This window comes from Lynx canadensis, chromosome C1, assembly GCF_007474595.2.
Source record: "Lynx canadensis isolate LIC74 chromosome C1, mLynCan4.pri.v2, whole genome shotgun sequence".
Taxonomy (NCBI): Eukaryota; Metazoa; Chordata; class Mammalia; order Carnivora; family Felidae; genus Lynx; species Lynx canadensis.
Genome location: NC_044310.1, coordinates 105668970 through 105695608, shown reverse-complemented (window position 1 = coordinate 105695608; position 26639 = coordinate 105668970). Strand labels below are relative to the sequence as shown.

Sequence of the window (26639 nt, the reverse complement as noted above, 5' to 3'; positions counted from 1 at the left end):
TTTGGGGTGGGGGTGCCCAGTGTCAGGCATATGGCCTCCTGGGATTAGCAGACCTGGGCTGGGGTCTCACCCTCCCTGGGACTGCCCAGGGCAGGAAGCTTGTGGCCCTCCTCATATGCCTTCATATCAATCTGGGAGTCAGCCAGCTCCAGTTGGACTCTGGTTGGCTAGGGAAGGGCAGATCAGAGAGAGGAGAGAATGCATAAGTTCCTGAGAAGCAACATTAGGGATGCCTGAGCCACAATGAGGCTGACTGGGGTGGCCCATCATGGAAGCAAAGATGCCATGGGCCGTGGACCCTTCTAAGACCAGCCTGAGCCCTCTCCCTGGGCTGCTTCCACCTGTAGCCCTGATTTGAACGAATTTTCCCAACCACCTTGCAGGCTGTGGAGGAAGCAGTAGGTAGGGGCTAGGGGTGCCATTCAGGAGCCACAGAGAACACCAGGTCAGGGTTCAGAGCATGGAAGAATCTACAGTCTGTGACAGAATGGTGCTTTGCGGTTCTTGTCTAGAATAAGCAAAATCACAGTTTCTTTGGGGGTGATGACTCAAGAACCTTTTTTTTTTAATGTTTATTTATTTACTTTAAGAGCACATACGCAAAAGGGGGAGGGGCAGAGAGAGAGAGGGAGACAGAGGATCTGAGGTGGGCTCAGCACTGAGAGCAGAGGGCCCGACGCGGGGCTCGATCCCACGAACCGCAAGATCGTGACCTGAGCCGAAGTCAGACGGTTAACCGACTGAGCCCCCCAGGTGCCCCAGAACTTTTGACAAGGGGGTGAGGATGGGCTTTCTTTCTCTTTCAGATCTTGGTTGTAAGGCTACTTCAAGCCCCAAAGCAGGAAAGTAGAGGAGGTATGAGATGGGGTCCGAGGAGGAGGAGGAGGAGGCCAGAGGCGCAGGCTGGAGGCAGGGTGAGGAGAGACAGCCAGCAGATGGGGAGGCGAGCCCAGGCGAAGAAGCAGCCCCCTGGGCCACCCCCTGGGGGACAGCTGCACCCACAGGGCTGACTGCGGCACATGCCTGGCTGATGGCGTGATGGTGAGGACCCAGATGTAGGAAAGAGTCAGGGGAGTTGAGTGATATTGAGGAGAAGGGGGTAAGGGCAGCCACAGAGCATCTCCCTCTGGGTGCTCCCTTACCCACGGGAACCAGGAGGACAGATGCCCATCATCTGTCATACTGCAGCCCAGCTTTGTTCTTCCTTTCACTCCGGTTTGGAAACACCATGGATCTTTCTGCCGGCAGTCTCGAGACCAAACTTCGTCCCTTTCACTATCCAATAAAAACTTCACCCCATAGCTTTCATCCAAGATGAAAGTGGCTTCTGTAGACGCCGAGTCAGCAGGTTCCTAGAAGAAGCAAATGTTACCCCTGTCAGGCAGCCAGGTTTCAGGAAAGAGGGCCCCTTGACTTCATGATGAAAAACAAGTGGGGTGGGTTCCCTTGCCCAGCCCTTCGAACCCGGGCCTCTCTGGATTGGGGCAGCCCCAGAGAGAGTTAACAGATCAGGCCTCAACCTTGCCTTGGTTCTTCAGCAAGCACCTGTCATTTGCTTGGCGGCTGTGTGGCATATCCCTGGGACCCTGTACTAGCAGGCTAGGCAGCCCTGGTGGCATTGAATCTTCCAGCTGGGGGACTCCTTCCTTCCTGGATGAATGGAACCCTGAGAGTCTTCTGACTTGTCACAGGCCAGTTAGGGACAGTGACATCATGCTGGACTGCTCTGGGGCCCTGCTACCCACCTAGGGAGCTGTATGAGGTACCCAGTCCAGAGATGGGGGGGCACTACACTTCCACCTGCCGGGATTTATGAGGGTAATGAGCGTGATAATGAGTGCTGCCAATTTTCCTTCCACTTCAAAGCTCAACAGGAATACACAAGTCAGGAGAAAGTGAAACCTGGACATGGGTCCTAGTTAACCCCGGTTCCTGTCAGGGCGGCCATAGCAGGAGGACAGGGTGGGCAGTTTGGGGGTGGGTAGGACTGTGCCTTTTGGAGCCTGGACGTCTAGAATCAGAGGGCAATCTTAGGAGAGAGCTGACCCTGGCTGTGAATAGGAGCAGATGGGCCCACAGCCCTGCGTGGAAACAGACCCAAGTACAGAGATGAGCACTGACACAGGAACATGTGCGCTCATACGCTCGCACAAACACACACACTCACGCACACAGGCACATATGCATAGGCCCACACAAGCAACACTCTGGCAGGCACAAACTCACTTAAGTACACACAGACATGCACAAGTCCAGACACACAGGAACACTCAAAGGGCACGTATGCACACACAAAGACACACACACACACACACACACAGGCATACAGGACTGTGCACATACACAGACCCACAAAGTATTCCCAGGCACCCACAAGAGATACACACACAGGTACAGTGCATATCTGCAAATGCACAGGCTCCTAGCACACGCGCACACACAGATACACACACACCCTGCAACTCAAACAGCAGCCTCCCAGGCTATTTGAGAACATCCTGGCCAGCTGCCCTTAGTGGTTCACCCTGGGCTGCAGCCGGGGCCCTCCCCCTGCCCCGCCCCGCCCCCCAATTGGTTGTATAAATTCCTTCCCTTTGCCCCTTCCCGGGCACAGCGTGCCTCGGACACCAGCCCGGCCTCTGTTTCTGCTCCCTCCTGACAGGCCAGTCAGGATCAAAGCATACCAGCAAGCAGCATGGGTAAGGAGGGGGCTTTCTGACAACCAAGTGCTGCCCACCCTGCCACAGGAAGTGGCAGAAAAGCTAGGTCGGGAGAGCTGGGTGGGGGGGCAGGCGCTGGACTCTGCTCCACCGGCGCCACCCCACCCCCACCCCTGAATCTCCCAGCTCAGCCAAAGTTTCTAGAGGGTGCCAGAAGAGGAGGGTGGAGGGGCTGCGGAGATGGGTGGCCCTGGACCCCCACCTGGCTTCTCAGCTGCAGCCCGGGCGCCTTTCTGCAGCTGGGAATATCTGGTGGGGCGGGAATACAGTGGCAGAATCTTTTGTCCCCGGCCTATCACCATAGGTGAATGACAGTCCTGATTTCAGCCCTGGGCCAGCTTCTTACTCCAGGAAGTAGGGAGCCCAGGCCTTTGGGGACAGATGGCTCTCTAGCCACCCGGAACCTGATCACTCTGGGATGGAAAGCAGAGCCCACACTCGGCCGCTGGGCGCCTATTCCAGTGCCTCCCACCCCTCAACCCACCCCCCAGTCCCCAAGCCCTCCTGTTCCTCACTCTCAGGCTTCTAGAAGCTCCAGTGAGCTACCCTGTGCTCATCCTAAACCCACAGATGTTCAGAGATCTTGCTTAAGATGCTTAAGACAGGGCATTGTTTCCCAGAAAGAACACTGATGCTCCTGGGGGCCTGGTGGGTGCATGGGCCTGACTGATTCTAAGAACTGCTGGGAGGGGGTGGGGGCAGGCACAGGAAGACAGCACAGCCAGCAACACCTCCCTCACACCTTTATTTCTCTCTCTCCGTTCAGCTTTGCGGGTTTTGTGTCTCTGTCTTGAGGTCTTGGGAGTTTTGAATCTCCTTCTGTTCTGTGTTGGGCAACCTCCCTCCCCTCTCCCTCCCCTCCTGTGCCAAGCCCTGGCACAAGTCCTCTTAATTCCTTTGGACTGGACCTCTCACCCTGCCACACCCACCCAGCCCTCTCTATGAGCACCAACCACTGCCTGGGATGTCTGTCCCCAGCTTCTGGCACAGTCCTTCCCATATTTATACAACACTTCTCCTTTAAAGTACTTCTGAATACATTGGCTTATTTGACCGTCATGGGCACCTAGAAAAGAAGGTAAGATATCATTACCTGCTTTTAGCCAAAGCAGGGGAGAGAACATGAGAGAACAGACATCAGACCTGGAGCTTGAAACCAGGTTTCCGCACTCAACAATGCTGTTGCTTCTACCTGGGCCTCCTAAGTCACTTGGCTGCCATGAGTAGGGGACCTGGCTTCCCGGCTGAGGCCCGACTGAGGGCCTCCAGGTACCATGGAGGCTCAACTCTGGCTACTCCTGCCTCCCTACTTGTGGCCCCCCAGCTGTCAGGGCAGTGGCCAGACCGGCCATGGGCTGCAGCAAGGAGGCAACGCCCCATCCTGTGATTTCCACTCCGGGATTTCTTTCCTCCTACAGCTCCCTTTGTGCTAGTCCTCCCTCTCCCTCCTGGTCAGGCTCCAAACCCTGATGCCTGACACCTGGTCCTGGCAGCCCTCCTTCTCAGAGACTGATGTTGGTCCGGTAGATCCATGTGGCTTCTCTTGCCAGACTTCAGGGACAAGGAGGGCCACACCCTATATAGCTCTGGTAGGTGGGCCTCTGAGCCCTCCAGAGCAGGACCAAACACCTAACATTACAGATGCAGGAAGTGGGTGACACCCGGGGGTAGAAACTAGTCTCTGCACATCCAGGTGGTAACAGCTCTGTGGCCCCAAACTTCAGCCTCTGATCCTTACCAGACCTTCGGAGAAGTAACCCAGGCTTTGGACAGCAGCCTGGGGTCAGGACCCAGAGGGGAGAAAGGCAGGAAGTGTCCCAGACCCTGGCAGAGACAGCTTTCTGGGAAGGGAGGTGAACAGGCACCACCCTCACTCGCTGAGGAACAGCCAGGCTTTGATGGGCTCCTGTCAGGCAAGCACGAGCTGCATACTTCACTCATTGCACCTTCTTGTTTCCTTCTAATAAAAGCCAATCGTGGTATTCTTATTACTTTCTTTTTACAGATGGTGTGGATGTTGAGGCTGGGGAGGTTAAGTAACTTGCCCCAAAGCTCCCATGGCTTGGAGCAAGTCCCAGTGAGCAGCCGGGACTGGGACGCAAGTCAATGTCATAGCCATTGTACCGCACAGCCTCTCCTGCCCCTCTCCTGGGTCCTGCTTGAGTGTCTGTCCACCTTCAGGTCATACCTGTGAAGGCTCTTCCTGCCACATGCACACATGCATCAGGGCTCTGAGGGCCGGGGAGGATGGTGGCGGTGACAGGGCCAGAGTCAGGACAGGACCTGGGCCAGCACGTGGTGAGATATGTGTTGCCACAGGTAGGGAAGGAGCCTTGACCCTGCAGCGAGTGACAGAGCCAACCTGCCTCATTGTTTTCACAGCTACAAAGTGTGAGAAGTGTGGACCGGGCTACCCTACCCCTCTGGAGGCCATGAAAGGTAAGTGTGCAGCATCTGCCAGCCTGTGCCCCCAGAAGGGAATTGTGCAAAGTCATCACCCTCTACTGATCCCACTGCCGGTGAGGGCAGGAGACCTGAGGCCTCAGCCTCGGGCATGCCCAGCTCCGTGCCCGTCATTCCTCTCCACCCTGCCATCCCCACTAACTGCTTTCTACCCTTTAGGACCCAGGGAAGAGATTATCTACCTGCCCTGTATTTACCGAAACACAGGCATTGAGGCCCCGGATTATTTGGCCACCGTGGACGTTGACCCCAAGTCTCCCCACTATTGCCAGGTGAGGTGCAGCTTGGGCACTGGAGTACCCTGAGTCCCCTCTCTAGCCCTGGCCCCGGCAATGCCCTTCCCCAGCCGCATCCTTCTTCACCCTCCTTGGGTACGGTTGTACAATCTGTTCCCTGCACAAGGGCACCCCCAAGGTACAGGACAACGATGAACACCAGCCTGTGCTGTGCTGCCCAGCCCAAGTGGGTCCAGGGATCCCAGTGGCATGGTCTGGGTGAGCACCACCTCCTGCCCCCTCTCCCATCCTAGGTCATCCACCGGCTGCCCATGCCCAACCTGAAGGACGAACTGCATCACTCAGGATGGAACACCTGCAGCAGCTGCTTCGGGGACAGCACCAAGTCCCGCACCAAGCTGATGCTGCCCTGTCTCATGTCCTCCCGCATCTATGTGGTGGATGTGGGCTCCGAGCCCCGTGCCCCAAAGCTACACAAGGCATGTTGCCTGCCTTTGTTGCTCAAGGATCTAACAGACACGCCACTCTGGGCACCCTCCAGGCCACAGGCCACCCCCCAGCCAGCTGCCTTCAGCTCTTGCACAGTGTCAGGGCTCAGCAGCAGGGGGAGGGGGCGGGACTTCAGAGGAGGGTTACCAAGGCCTGCGGGTGGTCACCATATAGAATCATGGGGGTGGGCACCAGAGGGGTTGGGAGGAGCTTTTTGTTTTGACTCTGAGAGAGTGAAGGAGCCCTTTTTTCCCCCAGCCAATTATGAGCCAAGGACTTCCCTCAGGCAGGAGCCTCTAACCACCCTTCCCAACACGTGGTTGAGTGCCATCTTTGTGCCTTGATGCTGGCGATGGCCCAGCAGGGGAGGAGCTTCTGGTCTCACGGACTCATGGTGCCTTCAAGACAGACAATGGGAGAGAAGTCAGTGCTTTCTGCCTGCGGAGTTAGTCTCTCAGACTCTCCCTTGCTGCTCTGCAGAAGCTACCAGACTGAATCTCTGCCATATTCCCCCTGGGAAAATTGTGTTCATGTCTTAAAGGAAAAAATATGATGGTGTCAGCAGATAGGAGTGGGGGGATGGGGGAGTCACAGGTGGGTCCCCCCAGCCCTATAACATTCCGATGCCATTCCTTACCCATATCCAGGTCATTGAGGCTGAAGACATCCATGCCAAGTGTGACCTGGGCTACGTCCATACCAGCCACTGCCTGGCTAGCGGGGAGGTGATGGTCAGCTCCCTGGGAGACCCCAAGGGCAATGGCAAAGGTACCTGTTGGCACTGTAGGCACATCTGTGGGGAGAACAGCGCCCAAGCTGAGACAGAGGGATAGAATGACCTTCCAGGGAGAACCAGAGGGCTGGGTCTTATCCAAAATTTAAACTATCATCAAGGAACTTCAGTCGTTTCAATGATTTCTATAAAGATGAAACTTGAATGACAAATTCACTTAGAAATTACAGTCAGAACAGTGCACTATGTTCTGGGGGACTATGACATGACTCCGGAAAACACAGACATTTAATATCAGCCTTTACGAATTCATGGGCAAGTCTCACAGTCCGTGGGGTCCTTAACCTTCACATCGGCACTCTCATTTATGGTGCTGTCTTAGCTAATACTTACACAATGTCTCCCGTGCGCCAGGTACAACCTATGAGGTAGGTGTGCCTAGCATCTCTGTTTTCCAGATGAGAAAGCCGGGGCACAGGCTGGGTAAATAACTTAGCCAAAGTCATACAGCTAATAAGCTGTAGAGGCAGAACTCAAACCCAGCAGTGTGGTTCCAGAATCTGTGACCTAATCACCACACTGAGCTGTTTCTCTCTGAACCTTACCTATTCCATCTGAGGGCTTGGAATGGGACACCAGTTCCTTCTCAGAGGTAGGAGGAATGTGACCCTCCTAGGTTTAATACCACTGAGGAGTTGACATCTAGTTGTATTTGCAAAGGACTATCAAGGTGTCATAACACACTAAGCAAGGGAGGACATGTTAGGCATTCACAGTGAATAACGAGTATACGCAATTTGTCTGCTCTAAAAAAAAAATACAACTTAGTGAGCAGAATGGAGCCTAGCCTCTGGAAGGGAGTCCACACTGAGAGAGAGGCTGGGCAAGAGAGCCACAGCCTTCTGAGTCCCAGACTCTCGGCTCAAGGGGACAGAAATGTCCCCTGTGGTCTAGGACCGGGATGAAGTTGACGGGAGGTAGGGGCACCAGAATGAGTCCCCACCTCCCACCTGGTCCCCTGGATGGAACCCTTTGGGCACCTGAATTGAAGGAGCTAGCAAATCCAGGGGGAGGAAGGGGCACCATGAAATGGACTTGCAGCCCCTTGGACGTGCCTGGGGGCAAGGGCTGGATAAGGCTGGCATCTCTACTGTTGCTACCTGCCACTTTACTTCCTTCACTGTTCAGGGGGTTTCGTGCTGCTGGATGGAGAGACATTCGAGGTGAAGGGAACATGGGAACGGCCTGGGGGCGCTGCACCCATGGGCTATGACTTCTGGTACCAGCCTCGACACAATGTCATGATCAGCAGTGAATGGGCGGCTCCCAATGTCTTTCGAGATGGCTTCAACCCCGCTGATGTAGAGGCAGGTGAGACTTGTCCCCCATAGACCAGTAGGAGCCTGGGCACACACACCCCTACTGTCTGCTTGAAAACCCCTCTTCAGGTCTCCTACTTCTCTCCTGTGAACCTGACTCTTGGGGTGATTGATGGTATAGGACTCGCTGAGTACTCCGGCTTGCTCAAGCATCCTTCTTATCCCTCCAACCGGTTTTTCAACCTATGCCCTGGGTTGTGCCCCAGCCTTCACTCATGCTGCCCTACCCTGATCCTGAGCCCATCCTCTGGCCCCATCCCTTCCCCAGGGCTGTATGGAAGCCATTTACACGTGTGGGACTGGCAGCGCCATGAGATCGTGCAGACCCTGCCCCTGCAGGACGGGCTCATCCCCCTGGAGGTCCGCTTCCTGCACAACCCAGATGCGGCCCAGGGCTTCGTGGGCTGTGCCCTCAGCTCCACCATCCAGCGCTTCTACAAGAATCAGGTGCCTCTGTGTCCTCTGGCCCTCTCCTCCCAGCCGTCCATAGCCATGAGGCACCCCTCTCTCTAGGGCTGACCCAAGCCCCTCTGCCTGGCTCCGCTAGCCCTATTTCTCCGGGAACAAAAACCAAGGCCACTTGTCCCATCTCTCTTCTCCCCTGAATCCTAAATTCCTACTCATTCATTCAAAAAACGTCTGTGGGTTTCTATGTTAGGCACTGTGCTAAGTGCTAGGAATGTAGTGGTGAAGGAGACATCATCCCTACCTTAAGGGTCTTGCACAGGAGTTAGACCCAAGTGGCAAGAGGGCCCTCCATCTGCTGTCTCACTGCAGACAGCAGGCGCTGGGGAGACCCAGATGCAACCCCAAGTCCCCAATCTAACAGGCTCACCTCTCTGCCTAACCCCACCGTCCACCTCCCGACGCAGGGAGGTACTTGGTCAGTGGAGAAGGTCATCCAGGTGCCCCCCAAGAAAGTGAAGGGCTGGATGCTGCCCGAAATGCCCGGTGAGTGTCCAGGGGACGTTGGGAGTCAGAAGGCTGATTCCTGGCCCCGGGGAACAAAAGTCCTTACAGCCTCTGAATGGCACCCCTGCCCCAGGCCTGATCACCGACATCCTGCTGTCTCTGGATGACCGCTTCCTCTACTTCAGCAACTGGCTGCATGGGGACCTGCGGCAGTATGACATCTCTGACCCTCAGAGGCCCCGCCTCACGGGACAGGTGGGGTGCTAACATGATGGGGGAGAGAGAAGGGGGAGGAAGAAGAAGGCTGGGGATGAGGTGGACGGTAGGAAGTGGCTGGGGGATGATCAGGGAGGTTCAGGAATAGCAAAAATGCAGACTGAGGGGTGGCACAGGCCAGGACTGTGGGCAGCCGTGGCCACAAGTGAGGGAGTGTGGGCACACTGACTGAGGCACCCTGCTCTTCCTGCGATGTCCTCACCTCCCACCACCGTCCTCCTTTCTGCTCTGTATCCCCCCACCCAGCTCTTCCTTGGGGGCAGCATTGTTAAGGGAGGGCCTGTGCAAGTGCTGGAGGACCAGGAGCTAAAATCCCAGCCAGAGCCCCTGGTGGTCAAGGTGAGGATCTACCCCCAACATCCACCCCTCACCCGCACACCCCCACCCTCCACTCCAGCTCATGGGTACCCTCATATCCATGCTGGAGAAGTATGGGGTGGGGGCATGCTCCATGATCCCTCTCCCAGGACCCATGTGTTATCACGGGCCCTGACCCCTGATTTTCCCAAGGGGAAACGGGTACCCGGAGGCCCTCAGATGATCCAGCTGAGCCTAGACGGGAAACGTCTGTACGTCACCACATCTCTGTACAGTGCCTGGGACAAGCAGTTTTACCCTGATCTCATCAGGTGAGAAGCAGACAGCCTGGGCTCCCCTCCCCAAGTCCTCCTTTCCCAGAAGAGTCTGGTTTCCTGAAGACTCCTTGGGCACCCCACCCGCCTCCGCCATACAGGCCCTGCTCCTTTCTTAGGACCCACCCCTGCATCACAAACTCTTGGGGGAAAGGGATGGCCACCCCTGACCTCTTTCTTACCCCCTCCCTCTTTCTGCCAGGGAAGGCTCTGTGATGCTGCAGATCGATGTAGACACAGTAAAGGGAGGCCTGAAGTTGAACCCCAACTTCCTGGTGGACTTTGGGAAGGAGCCCCTAGGTCCGGCCCTGGCCCATGAGCTCCGCTACCCCGGGGGTGACTGCAGCTCTGACATTTGGGTCTGAAGTCCACCCCGGGTAGCCCCATCCCACATCTGAGCCCTCACTTCCTCAGACACCTGGCTTCACGCTGCTCCCTCTCGGCCCCCACGCCTTGGCAGATAGTCCCACCAAAGCCAAACAGAAGCTATTGGGACGTATTGAGTGGTGTCTTCATTTACTGACCACCTGTTGCATGTTGCTCACTGGCTGTTTTTACACAAACTTTTGGAAATTGCTTTACCAAGAAATAAACTACTGAACCTATTTCTTAGATCACCTTGTCTTTGGGGGCACAGTCTGTGACCCCGCTTCTGCCGATCCTTTGTATCTTGTATGGGAAAGTCCTGACGAGGACTCCGGGGGACTGACTAGTTCACACCAGGGATTACAACATGATACTGAAGGTGCCCAAATCTCACTTCTATGGCCAGACAGAATGTGAAGACTTTGGAGGTGGTTGTCACAAGGAGACCTGAGGGGACAGAGTGTCTACTGGTGTTCCTAAACTTCACTATTTTTTTCAATCCATCCTCCACAGCCTGGAGGCTTTTAGGCTCCCTCTCCAGGATGGGGCCTCCTGCACTTAACCTCAGAATGAACATATGTCACATTACATTGAGACTACCCGCTTATTCCCAGCACCTGGCTTGTGCCTTAGCACAAAGAATGCTTTACTGAACAAATGAAAGTAAGGAGGCATGTGTGATGCGTGACTTATGGGGGCCTTGGGATCTAGGGTGTCTTACTAGACGTTTCTCTCCTAAGTTTCTCCCCTGTCCTTTTCAATGACCAAACTGCTTCAGAAAGAAAAAGGATCATATCGTTCTACATCGTATTTAAATATTTCTAAAGGTCTGGGGCACCTGGGTGACTCAGTTAAGCGTCTGACTCTTGAGTTCAGCTCAGGTCATGATCTCATAGTTTGTGACTTTGAGGCCCACGTTGGGCTCTGTGCTGACTGCGGAGCCTGCTTGGGATTTTCTCTCTCCCTCTCTCTCTCTGCTCCTCCCCTGCTCTCTCTCTCAAAATAAATAAATAAACATTAAGAAAATTTCTAATACTTCTAAAGGCTTAAAATTCCATTCAACAAAATGAGCCTCAAACACTTACCATGCCAGAATCTATGAAGACTACAGGGGTTATATCTAAAGGACATGGGACACATCTGACTGACCAAAGACTTGTATCTAGAATACAAAGCTCTCAAAATTCAACAGTTAAAAAAAAAACCCAAATTCCAGTTTGAAAATGGACAAAAGACGTGAACAGACATTTCACCAAAGAGGATATAAAGATGGCAAGAAAGCACATGAAAAGATAATCAACATTACCAGACATCAGGGAAATACAAATTAAAGCCATGTGATATCACTACACACCTATCATGATGGCTAAAATAGAAAATAGTGATAATACAAAAATGTTGGCCAGGATGGGGAAAAACTGAATCATTCAGACATTGCTGGTGGAAGTGTAAAACTGTACAGCTACTCTGGAAAATACTTTGTCAATTCCTTATAAAGATCAAACATGGGGCACCTGGGTGGCACGGAACCTGCTTGGGATTCTCTCTCTCTCTCTCTCTGACCCTCCCCAGCTGGCACTGTCTCTCTTTTCCTGTCTCAAAAAACAAATAAATAAACTTAAAAAGGGGCGCCTGGGTGGTTCAGTCGGTTGAGCAGCCGACTTTGGCTCAGGTCATGATCTCGCGGTCCGTGAGTTCAAGCCCTGTGTTGGTCTCTGTGCTGACAGCTCAGAGCCTGGAGCCTGCTTTGGACCCTGTGTCTCCCTCTCTCTCTGCCCCTCCCCCACTCATGCTCTGTCTCTCTCTCTCTCTGTCAAAAATAAATAAACATTTAAAAAAGAAATTAAAAATAAATAAATCAATAAACTTAAAAAAAAAAAAGACCAAACATGAGTGGGGGGAGCTAAGATGGAGGTATAGCAGGAAGACCCTAGGCTTGCTTCATTCCTTGAACACGGCTACGTAACTGTCAAATCATTCTGAATACCCAAGAAATCGACCTGAGGACTGAGAGAACAAACTGTACAACTAGAGGGAGAGAAAAGGCCACGTTGAGGAAGAAGGAAGCAAAGTCACCGTAAAAGACAAAATAATTCTCAGTCTGAAGCAAAACAACAACAACAACAACAACAACAACAACAACAAAATTGAACTTTTGGGCATATATCCCAGAAAACTGAAAATGTATGTTCGCACAAAAATCTGCACACAGTTAGTTGTTCATAGCAGCTTTACTCGTGACAGCCAAAAACTGGAAACCATCCAAATGTCTTTCAGTGGATTAATGGTTAAACTGCTATATCCATGCCATGGACTATAATACTCAGCAATAAAAAAGGAATGAACTATTAGTACACGCAACGGTCTGGATGGATCTCAAGAGAATTATACTGAGTAAAAAAAAAAAAAAAACAATCTCAAAAGGTTATAGATATTATGATTCAATTTATATAACATTCATGAAATAACAAAAGTATAGAACTGGAGAAAAGATTAGTGGTTTCCAGGGGTTAGGGATGGGACTGGGTGTGTGTTGGGGGGGGGATGGCTATCAAAGAGTAGCACAGAGGATTCTTTTAGTGATGGAACTGTTGTGTATCTTGACTGTTGTGATGGTTACACAAATCTACAATGTGATAAAATCGCAGAGAACTAAATATGCATATACGTACATATAAGTGAGTGTATGTAAAACTGGTGAAACCTGAGGAAATTTGGTGAGTTGTATCAATGTCAGTCAGTTTCCTGGTTATGATATGGCACTATGGTTATGCAAAGTGCATCATCAAGGAAACTGGGTGAAGGAAGGGTACATGAGATCTCTCTCTCTCTATCTGTATTATTTCTTGCAATTATATGTGAATCTACAATTATCTCAAAAGAAAAAATAACACAGAAGTCAACATGAAGGAGCTTCCACTGGCCAAAGATGGGACAATTAGAGTTTCAAAGAGAACAATAATTGAAATAGATTGAAATACACTATGTTAAAATCCAGAAGTTCATGAAAACACACATAGGAAAACTCTAATTGGTCATGTTTGAAAGATACTAGAAAACCATCTTGTTATTCTGAAAACTGGAGAACAGAGAGAAAGAATCAAGTATTTATCTTGCTTTTCCTCAGGAATCCACCTTAGGACAACCAAATAGTTGATGAGGAAAAGATCTTTAAGGAATTTTAGCTAGTACATTAAGAAGGAATGATAGAATTTGGATAACACCAATTTGTAACTTCTAGTGACAAATGAGCCTAACCAGTGGTCACCAGTAGCTGCTAAAACCATTAAATGAAACACCAAAATGAAATTTTATAATGGATAGAGCTGACCGGCAAAACCAGAACTCACTAATCAATCTGCATCACAAAAAGAGTAATGACCAGGCATTATGTGCTACCTATGAAGTATTCTTGCCAAAACATCAAAATGAATCTGAACAAGTCTCTAGATCTCACAGTCGGTTTATAGGAAATATAGGAGACAGAAGAACAAGTTTCAAAAGCTTAAAAACATTACAAAGATGCAATTGTAAAAATGAAGAATGCGGGAAATTCTACAAAGCAAATGACTTGTTTCCTCAATGAATAAGTTGAAAGAGGGAGGGTATAGTTTAGAAAGATTTAAGAAACACATCAACCAAAACTAAATGCAACGTTTGGATCTTGTTGATACTGATTTGAACATAACAGGAAATACATTTTCTGATTAAATTAGAGAAATTTGGACACTGGCTGTTCAATGATAATAACTTATGTTTAAGTTTTTTAGGCATGATAATGGCATTGGGACTATGTTTAAAAAAAGTCCCTTTTTTTAAGTTATACTGAAGTATTTACATGAATACTAAGTTACTTACAGATGTACTGATATAATGAGCACCTCTATTAAAATGACCAGGAGCAGGTAAGTTGGAGAGTGGAGGAGGTACAGATAAAACAAGATTGACCAGATGTTGTTAATAATTCTTTTTTTAAATTTTTTTCTAACATTTATTTATTTTTGAGAGAGAGCACAAGTGGGAGAGAGGCAGAGAGAGAGGGAGACACGGAATCCAAAGCAGACTCCAGGCTCACACAGGGCTCAAGCTCACAAACCATGAGATCATGACCTGAGCCAAAGTTGAACGCTTAACCAACTGAGCCACCCAAGCGCCCTTCTTGTTAAAATTCTTAAAGTAGGGTGATAGGTATAGGTATGCGGGAGATTATATACTTCCTTCTTCTTTTGTATGTTTGAAAATTTTTCATAATAAAAACTTTTTAAAAATTCACCTGTATCCTAGATCTGTACTTCTGATCCTATATCACTAAAACAGAAACTCCAAAAAGAAGATAGTACTTCCTGTCACAGATGACCCACTCACCAGCAGTATGTGACCCAAATCTTCCCTAATCCCTGCTGTACCCACCCTGACAGGACCTTTGTCTGTTGTACTCACAAAGATACCACCCCTACACCAGACTAAGGGAGCAAGAATACCAAAACTGAGCTTAGCATGTCTTGAGTCCAATGTATCATCTAGGGGCTCCTGCTAGCACCATGGTCAGCTCCACAAATTGGTTTATGACACCATCTGGAAAGTTCTAGAGAGTTTGCTGAGCTCAAGGATATGCCCAGAAAAGCTGTAGTCCCAGGCCACCATGTCAAAGAGTATGACAGAGTTCTGGAAGGTGTCCACTCATCTTTGGTCCCTTTAGACGGATTAGACCTCCTACCCATTGTAATTTGGGTAAGTCTTTCAGGACAACCTCAGGTAATTGAATTTGTCTTAGTGAGGATCACCCTCCTTCTTGCATCTTCCAAAGTTGATTGCCTGGCTGCATGTTCTAAATATCTGCTCCTGGCCATTCTCTGGCACCCTACTGGGAGTCTCTTTCCTGACTTACTGATTTTTGAGGCCTAGCAAATTCTCTGCTCTAAACACTACCTGACTCAGAGGAATATGTACAACATTATGTTAAGTAAACAAATTAAGTTGCAGAGTTATATATATAAGAGAGAATAGTATAACCCCATTAAAATTTTTTTTAATGTTTATTTATTTTTGAGAGAGAGAGAGAGAGAGAGAGTGAGCAGGGGCAGGGCAGGGGCAGAGAGAGAGGGAGACAAAGAACTCGAAGTGGGCTCCAGGCTCCATGCTGTCAGTACAGAGTCTGACGTGGGGCTCAAACTCATGAACTGTGAGATCACGACCTGAGCTGAAGCTGGATGCTTAACCGACTGAGCCACCCAGGCGTCCCTATATTCCCCATTTTTAGGAAACGATTGAACAAAAACCTTGGGTTGGGTGGACCTGGGTTTGTAAGAACATGAAATGGGTATGGAGCATACTTACCAGAATGTGTTGTCCTAGAGGGATGAGGGTTATATACGAAATTTCTAAGCTGTTTCTAGAACTAAGCGGGAAATATAAAGGCATAGTGCTCCAGTCATCTATCGCTGGGTAACAAACCACCCCAACACATAATGACTTAAACCAATGGCAACACTACTTTTTCTCACAAATTTGTAATTTGGACAGGTCTCTATGGGGACTCCATTCAGTGTCAGCTGGAGCAGCTTAAAGACTAGAGGCTAGAATCATCCAGTGGCTCACTCACTCCATGTCCAATGATTGATGCTGGCTGTCACCCAGGACATTGGCTGGGGTTATGAGCTACACATGGCCTTTCCATGCGGCTGCTTGGCTTCCTCACAACATGGTGGCTGGGTCCCAAGGGTGAGTGTCCCAAGAGACAGCAAAGAGGAAACTGTACCAGCTATTCTAACCTAGACTTGGAGGTCACACAGCATCACTTTCACTGCATTCCATTCACTGAGATAGTCACAAAGGCCTTCCCAGATTCAGGGAGACAGGAAATAGATTCCATCTCTCGATGGGGAAGTGGCAAGTTCCTGGAATAATCTGTGAAACCAGCAATACTGTTGTGGCCGCATTTGGAAAATACAATCTTCCATATGTAGACACAACTATTTTAATTAATGAAACTTAGGGTGGAAAATGTTCAGCATTAGATAGCAAAACATACTACATAATTACATTAATTAAAACAGTGTATTATTTGGGGCACCTGGGGGCTCAGTCGGTTGAGTGTCTGACTCTTGATCTCAGCTCAGGTCTTAATCTCAGGGTTATGAGCTCAAGCCCTGCGTTGGGCTTCACGCTGAGTGTGAAGCCTACTTAAAAACAAACAAAAAAACCAGTGTGTTATGGGTGGAGGAATAGACAAATAGAGTCAATAGAAAAGAAGAAGGTCCAGAAACAGACCCAACTAAAAAAGGGAACTTAGCAGGCACCTGGTGGCCCATTTGGTTGAGTGTCCGACTCTTGATTTTAGCTCAGGTCATGATCCCAGCGGAGCCTGCTTGAAATTCTCTCTCTCTTCCTCTGCCCCTCTTCCCTGCTCATGCGCTCTCTCTCTCTCTCTCTCTCTCTCTCAAAGGTAAAAATAAATAAATAAAATAAAAATAAACATTAAAAAAAGGGAACTTAGCACCTGATAAGAGTATGAAAGGAAAGCTATAACAAGAAGGAAATGAGGGGCACCTGGCTGGGTCAGTTGGTGGAGCATGCAACTCTTGATCTCTGGGTTGTGAGCCCGAGTCCCACATTGGGTATACAGATTGCTTAAAAAAATTAAGTCTTTAAAAAAAAGAAGAAGAAGAAGGAAATGATAAGTATTTTGAAAAGGCTGTCCGTCTATTTGGAAAACAAACAAATTAAATCAGATCCTATGGAAGACATTGTCGATTGGCTCTTGAAGAAACATTCCCAAAACTCTTTTCCCTTGCTCACTGAAGGTAAGTTATATCTTTACTTTTATGGTAATAATTCTATTACTCTTACTCTTTACCACATATGTATTTATCCATAAACAATATATTATGCAGTTTTGCCTGCCATCAAATTTTGCAAATTGCATTGTACTGTATGTTCTCTTCCGTGTTATAGTTCTTTCACTGTTTCTAAAGATTCGTCCTTGTAGATGCATGTGGCTGTGGCTCATTCATTCCCACTGCCCTATGACATTCCATCGTATGAATATACCACAACTTTTCACTCTACTGTTGATGGACATTGGGGTTCCCAGGTTTTGCTAATGCAAACAGTGAAACTATAAATCCTACTGCCTCTGTCTTCAAGGCATGTTTGTAGGAGTAGAATTGTTGAATTATAAAATATTTCCATATTCGACATTATCAAGTAATTCCAAACTCTTTCAAAATGATTACAGAAAACCACGTCCCCACCAGCAGTGGGTGAGGGCTCCTCTGGGCCCACAGCCATGTCAGCTGTCAGCATTGGCAGACTTTGGAATTGTTGCCAATTTAGTGGGTATGAAATGGCATCTTATCGTGGTTTTAATTTGGAATTTCTTGATTACTATAGAGAGTGAACAACTTTTCATATGTCTATGAACCATTTCTGCTTCTTTCTTGAAATTCCTGTTGATCTTCTCTGCCCATTTTTTGATTTGGCTATTTATCTTTTTATTTGTAGAAGGCCTTTATAAATTCCAGATAATAATCCTTTGTCAGTTATATGTCTTGAAAGTATCTTCTCCCAACGTGTGGCTTGATTTTATATACTTTTCATAGTGGTTTTAAAAATAAATTTAAGTTTTTAATATTAATCTATCTAAATTTATCCATCTTTTCTTTTATGGTTTGCTTTCTAATGTTCAACAAATTCACTCCCAACATTAGTAGGCATTGTACAATAGTGTTTAGAGCAAATTCTGAATCCAGATAGCCTAGGTTCAGATCTTGGCTCTCTCACTTACTGTGTGACATTGGGCAAATTATTAACCTCTCAATGCCTCAGTCTTCTCATCTGTAAAATAGGGATAATCACAGTACCTATTGGCTAGAGTTGCTATGAGATAAAGTGGCAACATCTGGGAGGCCCTTAGAGGAATCCTCGGCACATATTAAACTCTATATAAGTTCTTGCTATTACTGTGGTGATGCTTATCAGATAATTTTTATTGTTACTTCTCAGGGCAAGGTACATCATACCTCATTCAGCTTTATATCCCTAGCCCTTAGCGCAATGCCTGGCATAAATGAATACCTGCCTTTTTTCCCCATCTCAAGTCTCTCCCCCTACACAACCTCACCTTCTACAGTGCTGTCAAAATAATCTCCTTTACAGAGCTATGATACTTTTTCTCTCTTTCCTGAAATTTCCATTTATTCCCCACCACCTGCGAATTCCTAAGCTGGCATAATTTATCCCAAACTCTTTTTCCAATCAAGTGCTCTATATTTCCCTTCATACCAAACCGTGGTGTTTGGGGGTACCTTTCCATCAGTCTATATCCATATTTGTATATGAATATCTACGAATATGTATCTACACGGCCTAGGACAGTGTTCAAGAGAATGGGCTCTGAAGGCAGACTGCTTGCCTTTGGATTCTGATTCCAGCACTTAACTACATATGTAACTGTGGACAAGTCCCTTCACTTCTCCAAATCCCAGTTTCTTTCCCTGGAAAACGGAGGCGGTAAGTACCTTCCTCAAAGAGCTGCCAGGAGCATTAAATGAGGTGTTTAGCATTTGGTATGGTGTCTAGCACACAGTAAACATCAGACACATTTTTGCTGTTATTAGAAAACCGTCTTGCCACTATATCCTTATTCCCCCAAACTCTGCAATTCCCTGGGTTCTCCCAGTACCCATAGAAGCTAGTAGTAGATAAATGGAGGCTAAAAAGGGCAAAGGTGACAAGATCAGCCATCATTGCTGTCCTCCTTACAAAAGTACACTGATGATGAGACTAGAGAATGTATTAGAAGTCAGGACTCCAAATGCAGTTTTAGGTGTAACGTATCTGTTGTGCCAAACAAAATACATCCATTCAAAAAATCGTTAACCTGCAGTCCCTTACCTTTGAAATTAGATGCAAAACTTAGTCCTCACGTGCATTTTTCATAGCAGAGGGTCCACTGCTTTCATTTGACTCGCGATCTAAACAAAGCCGTAACCGAGAGGTTAAGAACCCATGGCCTATTCAGCACAATGTTCTCTTCAAGAGTTCATGTGGGCATCCAGCACCCCCTGGGGGTGTCAGTCAAAATTCCAGTGTTCACCAAGTGCAGAACTACAGGTATGCAAATACATTAGCAACTCTTCGGAAGGAAATAAAATACCCACGGGAAACCAAGAAACGCTTGGCATTTTAACTTAATGTGGTACAGCTGCTGAGATTTTGAGGCCTCCATCAGAGAGCAACGTGAGCCCGTGTTTGCAGATTTGCTGTGGATGCCTGTAGGCTGTGTTGAGGGCGGGGGTCGGAGGGTGGGGTGTTCAACTTATTTTTCATCAAAAGGAGGTGGTGTGAACTTTCAGCGAACCTCCATCACTACTACCCATAATTTTCCAGTTATTTTATCAGCCACTGATTCTTTTCTTCCAGTTGCTCTGACAACCGAAGGCAAAACTGAAACCCTGAAGACGAGGGCAAAGGAAAAGAAAGCTCCAAAGGGAGCCCAGCGCCCGGCCTTTCGTCCTGCGGTCCCTTTAAGAGAAGAACCTCTCGGGACCGGCAGTCCCAACCGACCCCAGTTTTAACCGAAACCTAACCCGGACTTCCCCCTCTTCACTCAAATAAGACCAACTTTGGATTTTCCCTCCCCTATTGACCAATCAGAATCTGTTACCAGGCAGACTTTAGCTGCCGCCGGTGCGAGCCCGGCGCCTTCTGTCTCCGGGTGGCCGCAACGACCAATGAGAGAACAGGCCGCGCGAGTCTCTAGGCAGATCGGGACTGCTCCAGCCACTCAGAAAAAAGAAAATAAAGCAACGCACGAGCCCGCTGGGCCAGGACCGTGGGGCTGGGCTGGAGTGAAGGTGGCTACGAGGTAGTTTCTCTTTCTCCCTTACCTTTATTGTTGCTTGTGTTGGAAGGCGACTGTTCAAAGGTAGGGAGGGGGCAGTATGAGTTGGGAGGAGAGCAGAAAAAGATTGTGGCCGTATTTTCAACAGCTCCTTCGCCCATGTGCACGTGCCCCGAATCCGGGACCCCGTTCCCCCAACCGGGTTTCCTACGCCCAGCCCAGGAGTTCGCCCCCCTGAAGCCTCCCACCTTGCAGCAACGCGGGATTGAATGCAGGGGGAAGGGAGGGAGGTGGGGGTGCGCCTCAGGATGGGAGGTTGAGGGAGATGACGTAGGGACCGGCGACGTGGGGAGGGGGAGCCGCGGGGGAAGCCGTGGCGAGATTAAGTAATGAGAACTTGGGCCCAGTTTTTTCCAAGCCTGCAAGGGCAGAGTATGTTCGTATCCTTTCTGACCTCCCAGGAAAATTCAGGCGTGAGGAGAATCGGAGAACTTTGTTTTGTGGTGGTTCTTGTTTTTGGTTTTTTAAGGGGGTGAGGGCGGGACGGAGCCAGAGGCAGAAATGGACATTTCTAACGTGGATTCCCAACCCGCCTATCTCTTCCTGTACAGTTTTCCACACTCAGGAGACTGCAGGAAGCGGGGGGGGGGGGGGGGGGGGGGGGGGACACAGATAGAATGGAGGTGGCAGAGATCTCTTTGGGTATATATGGGCCTGGAGAAGTAATGGGATCATTTCTAATTTGGGGAGAAGGCAAGTGGTGAGAAAAAAAAGACCACTGAGGACATTCAGAGGCTTTCTGTTTCTCTGTGTTTCTGGGTAGGGAGAAGAGGAGCGCCTGGGGAGCGGCGGGGTGGCTCCAGGGGAAGGGAGGTTGAATCTTCCTGTCGTGTCTCCTCTCAACTCTAGCCCTCATGCCGGGATGGCAGAAGATGAACCCGACGCTAAGAGCCCCAAGACTGGGGGACGGCCCCCCTCAGGTAGTGCTGAGGCGGGAGAACCCACCACCCTTCTTCAGAGGCTCCGAGGTACCATTTCGTAAGTACTCCTCACCACCTCCAAGTCTTGCTCCAGAACCGTAGCACTTCACTTCCTCTGTAGATGAACTGCCTCTCCCTGAGCAAGTGCCTGTGAGCACTGGGAGATTCTCCATCATGGTAGCCGTTGCTGAGCACCTGCCAGGCCTCTCAGCCCTCTTCCTCTCCCTAACAGTAAGACACCAGGGAAAATCTTGTGTGTGACCTCCAGCTTTCTCCTCTCCTCCACAGCAAGGCCGTGCAGAACAAAGTCGAGGGGATCCTGGTGAGTGTTTTCGGGAAGAGGGCAGTAGAGAGATGGAGTTGGTGCAGCGGGGAGGAGGAGGAAGAGGGTATGCCTAAGTGAAAGGTTTCTATGGGACAAGCAGTGTTGTCTTCCCCGTCAGAAGATAATTGGCTTTGCAACTTGCTGCCAGTTTGACCTTGAGCATCTTAGTTCATCTCTCTGTGACCTGTGGTATAGACACTCAGTAGGAATAAAATCAAAGCCGATCCCCTCCATTCCCCTCTCACCATGGTAGCTCACCTAGGTGCCTCTCAGATAGAGTGAGAACCCGGCGCCAGATCATTTCTAAGGTCCTTTTTCACTCTGACAGTCTCTAAGGCAGCCCAATTTTGGGGGAAGGATCAGAAGATCCTACCTTGGGTCCTTCTTGGCCTTATTTATTTTCCCCTGCCTCTGTTCCTCCCAACCTCAGCAAGATGTACAGAAATTCTCAGACAACGACAAGCTGTATCTCTACCTTCAGCTCCCCTCAGGACCCAGTACTGGAGACAAAAGGTAGGTTTGGTGCTACAGTTGAAGGCGTCAGAGGTTCTGGTTCTTAAAGGAAGGCTCACTGAGATGGGGCTGGGTGACTAGGAATACTCATAACCGCTTGATAAAGAAGGAAATGTGCTGTCCTGGTTTACCTGGAAAAGGTGGATTCTGGGCTGAGTGATTTGGTCCAGCACTGCTGAAGTGGTAGTCTGTTGAGAACCACAGCAGCTATTAGGATCTTAGTAAGGTGTGTCCCTTTTACTTCTCTTGCAGCTCAGAGCCAAGTACACTTAGCAATGAGGAGTACATGTATGCCTATCGATGGATCCGCAACCATCTAGAAGAGCATACTGACACCTGTTTGCCAAAGCAAAGTGTTTATGATGCCTATCGGTGGGTGAATGGGGGGCCGGGGTGTGGGTTGGTGGGCTAGGACTACTCCCTCACTTCTGGAGAGCTCCCTGCCTTGATAGAGCCCCACTGACTTGTTAAGGGGTTTCCCATACTTGATGCCAGGGACCCTCCGAATCTACCCATGATTCAGATACTCACTGGTGTCTAAGTATCTTCCCTCTTTGCCCCCTCCCCCCACTTACTCAGGAAGTACTGTGAGAGTCTTGCCTGTTGCCGCCCACTCAGCACCGCCAACTTTGGCAAAATCATCAGAGAGATCTTCCCTGACATCAAGGCCCGAAGGCTTGGTGGCCGAGGCCAGTCCAAGTATCCTTGAGTGGAGAGGTTGGGGCTGGAGGATGGACCTGGGGAGGAAAACTTAGGGTGTGGAGGGCCAGGAGTAGAAACAGCCTAACCTTCCCACGGGGCTTGGAGATCCCCGTTGTTGGCTGCTCTTTAACTTGTCTCAGATATTGCTACAGTGGCATACGAAGGAAGACCTTGGTGTCTATGCCACCCTTACCTGGACTTGACCTGAAGGGCTCTGAGAGTGTAAGTAACAAACAACCCTCTGATTGCATTCTTCTCTCCGAAGTGGAGGGTGACACAGCCTAGGTCATTCTGCATATAGCTTCTGGGTGTATAGGATATTCCCTTTACCTACCTGATGGCTCAGGCAGACGGTGAAGAGAATTTGTGGGTTCCTGGGGCGAGTTACTCCCATTTGCAGTCTGGTCTTGCTGTGGTTGACACTGGTGTCTGACAGGGGCCAAGGTGGGGTGTGATTGGGCATGTCCTTCCCCACTGCAGCCAGAAATGGGCCCAGAAGTAACCCCAGCACCCCGGGACGAACTGGTTGAGGCAGCCTGCGCTCTGACCTGTGACTGGGCAGAACGAATCCTGAAACGATCCTTCAGTTCCATCGTTGAAGTCGCCCGCTTCCTCCTGCAGCAGCACCTCATCTCTGCCCGGTCTGCCCCTGCCCACGTACTCAAGGCAGTGGGGCTCGCTGGTGGGTGGACCATCATCTCTCAAGTCCTGAGAAACTCTCTGCCACTTTCAACTTCATAGGCCCTCCCACCTGCTAGGGTAGAGACACCTTGCATTTGCTTTCTATTTCTAGTGGCCCTTATAGGACATTAGGTCATGCCTTAGACCGCCTTCTTCCTCCTTCTCCACCAGTCAGAGTTGCCTCACTTGTCCATTGTTTCCTCCTCGCCCTCGCCTTACTACCTTTCCTGCACCTCCACAGACGACGATGAACATGCCCCTCGGGAGCGGTCCTCTAAATCCAAGAATGGTGTTGAGAGCCTAGAGGGTGGAGCCCATAAGAAACCAGAGAGACCAGCCCAGGTAAGGAAGTTGATGCCCCTGACCTTGCTGCCCTGGGCTGGGGGCTTTTGGTATCCCTTTCCCCATATTTTCTCACCCTTCTATGCCTGTGTTGACTCCAGTGTCCAGTCTTCCCACTTAACTGTGTCCTCTCTTTACCTTTCAGCCACCTAAGGAGCCGGAACCCCGGGCTGGGGCTGGCCCTCCTGCACGTGGAGAGCGGAAGAAGAGTGTAGTGGAGAGCCCAGCCCCAGCAGCCAGTAACCCACAGGTTAATGCCCTGGTGGCCCGGCTGCCTCTGCTCCTTCCCCGGGCCCCTCGCTCACTTATTCCACCACTCCAAGTCTCTCCCCCCATCCTGGCCCCCAAGCTTTCTTCAGGCCCTCTGAAAGTGGCTCTGCCCAGTAGGGCTGGGGGACCCCAGGCAGCTGTGCCCATCATTAACATGATCTTACCAGCTGTTCCTGCTTTGCCTGGACCTGGGCCTGGGCCTGGGCCTGGGCCTGGGCAAGCCCTACCTGGGGTGCTCGCTCAGCCACGAGGCACAGAGAACAGGGAGGTAGGCATAGGTGGTGACCCAGGACCCCATGACAAAGGTGTCAAGAGATCAGCAGAAGTACCTGTGAGTGAGGCCATTGGGCAGGATCCACCAGCTAAAGCAGCAAAGCAGGATATAGAGGATACAGGAAGTGATGCCAAAAGAAAACGGGGGCGCCCTCGAAAAAAATCAGGTGGAAGTAGGGAAAGGAACTCTACCCCTGACAAGTCAGCAGCTGCCGTGGACTCTGCCCAGCCCTGCCGGTTACCACGGGAGACATGGGCCTCTGCAGGGGAGAGCAACTCTGCCAGAGGGTCAGGGAGACCAGGGCCAGTGGGAGGGGCTGAGAAGGGGATGGTGCTTGCCCGGGATCAGGAAGATGGTGTTGTTTCCAGAGGAGGAAAGGGCCCCAGTTCCCGGCATGCCAAAGAAGCAGAAGATAAAATTCCTCCGGTCACCTCAAAAGTGAGTGTCATCAAGGGCAGTAGAAGCCAAAAGGAGGCTCTTCCAAAGGGAGAGGTAGACACCGCAGCACAGGGTAATAAAGACTTAAAAGGGCACGTGCTTCAGAATTCCTTATCCCATGAAGGGAAAGACCCCCAAGCAACACCCCCTTGATAGGTACGTGGGGAAAAGTGTTTATATTCACATTAACTCTACCTGCCTAGTAGAGGTCCTTCTCTGCACTTGCTTCTCATTTGGCTCTTCTTTTCCTAAGGCAGTTCATTCTCCTGTAGAGACTGCTGAGGCCCCCTTGTCTTACACAGTGTCTGGCTCCTGCCTCTGATGTTTCCAGCTCAATACCCTTGGCTTTAGAGTCCTTGATAAATGTAGTGACTGTCTTACCTGGATCTCTGCTATCCTGTGGGAGGATAGGGATGGAGTAAGTATGATGAATGTATCGGCTACGAATCTTTCGGTTTTAAATCAAAGAAAACCTTACAAACTGGCTTAAAAATTAAGACTTCCTGGCTCACGTAACTGTGAAGTCCAGAGGTAGTACTGGCTCCAGGGAGAGCTGATGCAGTGGCTCAACCAGTTTCTAAATACCTGATCTCCCCCCCTGCTGCTGCCTTCTATAGGATCATTTTAAACCTGGGCCACCTCATGGCTGCCAGCACTCCTGGGATTACACGTTTTCTCATTTATATCCAACCTGAAAAGGGAACATCTTTGTGCCAGGAATCTTAGCAGAAGCATCAAGATTGACTGATTAAGCCATCCTGGGTCACATGCCCACCCCTAACCAATCACTGTGGCCAGAAGGATGGTGTATGCTAATTTGTTCATTCTACATCGGGGAAAGCCTGGGATCAGCCTCCTTAGAATCACAAAGGTCTCCAAACGGGCAGTTCCTGGGGAGGCAGCTGACGCAGGCCACACTATAAAGTACGTGTGGTTTTAGCTTTCTAGGTTGGGATCGGCTACACCTGTTTCCTTTTTCCCCTCCCTGTCTTGCATTTTCCTTACTGCAGCTATAATAATAGTCTCTTTCCTCTGGTAGGCTCAGAAGGAATGAGAGGGATGTCCCTCTCCTTTAAGGACTCTCTTTGGTCTCATTTAGATGATACTTCCTACATTTCAGAGATGGAGATCCTTCCCTTTCCTGTTTCTGAATGTTTGTTTTTTCCTCATTCTGCTTCCCTACTCATTCTGCTTTCCCGACCCTACTGCCAGCTTTCACCAAGTGGAGTGAAAGATGAACTTCTTAGCCATTTTATTAAATCCATTCTGTATCCACCAGGTGTCAGTCTCTTGTCATACATGTGTCAGGACTTGGCCAGGGTTGTGGGGTTTAGGCTAGGTGTGTGGCAGGAGGTAGCTCTGCAGATCAGCACCAATAGTAAGGGAACCCAGACCTTATGTTCTCCTTTGGAAAAGCAGTAAACCAATATTTACTGAGGACCTACTTTGTCTTCTGCGTAGGGTAGCTTCTGTCAGGGAATCTGGTTCTGCCCAGGAAATAAATTTTCTTTCAGGGAGACTTCATTTCCACCACAGCATATTTTTTAAAATTATAATATGTAATATTTGATATATATAAAGAATATATTTAACATGAATAAATTATGAAACATAATTAAGTGAATACCTTTGACCCATCACTCAAATTATGCATTAAAACATTAGAAATACCGTTGAGTTTCTTGTGTTCCTACCCTGGCCTATTCTGCTGCCTCTCCCCCGACAATAACCACGGTCCTTAACTTTGTGTTTATTAGTTACCTACATACACACACACACACAAATATATGTGTATCTCTATATTTAACCATATACATATAATATTCTTTTAAAATATTCAGTTTTGCTTTTTTAGCTTTACAAAAATTTTGTACTCTAATAGTCCCCTGCAGTTTTTCACCTAACACTATTTTTAAGATTCATCTATGTTGTAAGTAGCTATAATGCTCATTTTTCACCTGTAGAGTATTCTACACATTCACCTATTACTGGACATTTGGGTTGTTTCCATTTTTTTGCTATTACAGTGTTGCTATGAACATTCTTGTACCTGTTAGTGCCTTT

The 26639-nt window shown here is 49.3% G+C and overlaps 2 protein-coding genes and 1 long non-coding RNA gene across 6 annotated transcripts; 2 read left to right on the top strand and 1 right to left on the bottom strand.

The window, feature by feature from the left end:
• Window positions 1-714: 714 nt before the first annotated feature.
• Window positions 715-20300, bottom strand: LOC115522167. Its single transcript, XR_003971267.1, has 3 exons — window positions 20097-20300; window positions 19102-19181; window positions 715-1352 (listed from the first exon to the last, which is right to left on the bottom strand). It is a non-coding gene; the product is annotated as an uncharacterized LOC115522167 (long non-coding RNA).
• Window positions 2607-10445, top strand: SELENBP1 (selenium binding protein 1). Of its 2 annotated transcripts, none has more exons than XM_030327801.1 (12): window positions 2607-2699; window positions 5103-5159; window positions 5343-5455; window positions 5713-5898; window positions 6556-6676; window positions 7830-8012; window positions 8289-8467; window positions 8893-8971; window positions 9066-9187; window positions 9455-9547; window positions 9719-9837; window positions 10043-10445. In XM_030327801.1, the coding sequence occupies exons 1-12, from the start codon at window positions 2696-2698 to the stop codon at window positions 10203-10205; spliced, it is 1419 nt and encodes a 472-aa protein (XP_030183661.1). In that variant the 5' UTR covers window positions 2607-2695; the 3' UTR covers window positions 10206-10445. The 2 variants fall into 2 exon arrangements, with proteins under 2 accessions (XP_030183661.1, XP_030183662.1); XM_030327802.1 differs by lacking the exon at window positions 2607-2699 and adding an exon at window positions 4905-5018.
• On the top strand, window positions 19988-26246 carry RFX5 (regulatory factor X5). 3 transcript variants are annotated; one of them, XM_030327797.2, is made up of 10 exons: window positions 19988-20074; window positions 20960-21088; window positions 21319-21352; window positions 21786-21868; window positions 22121-22240; window positions 22448-22567; window positions 22711-22792; window positions 23051-23252; window positions 23493-23593; window positions 23739-26246. In XM_030327797.2, the coding sequence occupies exons 2-10, from the start codon at window positions 20973-20975 to the stop codon at window positions 24726-24728; spliced, it is 1848 nt and encodes a 615-aa protein (XP_030183657.1). In that variant the 5' UTR covers window positions 19988-20074; window positions 20960-20972; the 3' UTR covers window positions 24729-26246. The 3 variants fall into 3 exon arrangements, with proteins under 3 accessions (XP_030183657.1, XP_030183659.1, XP_030183658.1); XM_030327799.1 differs by having other exon boundaries at window positions 20071-20134; XM_030327798.1 differs by lacking the exon at window positions 19988-20074 and adding an exon at window positions 20410-20553.
• The last annotated feature ends 393 nt before the right edge of the window (window positions 26247-26639 follow it).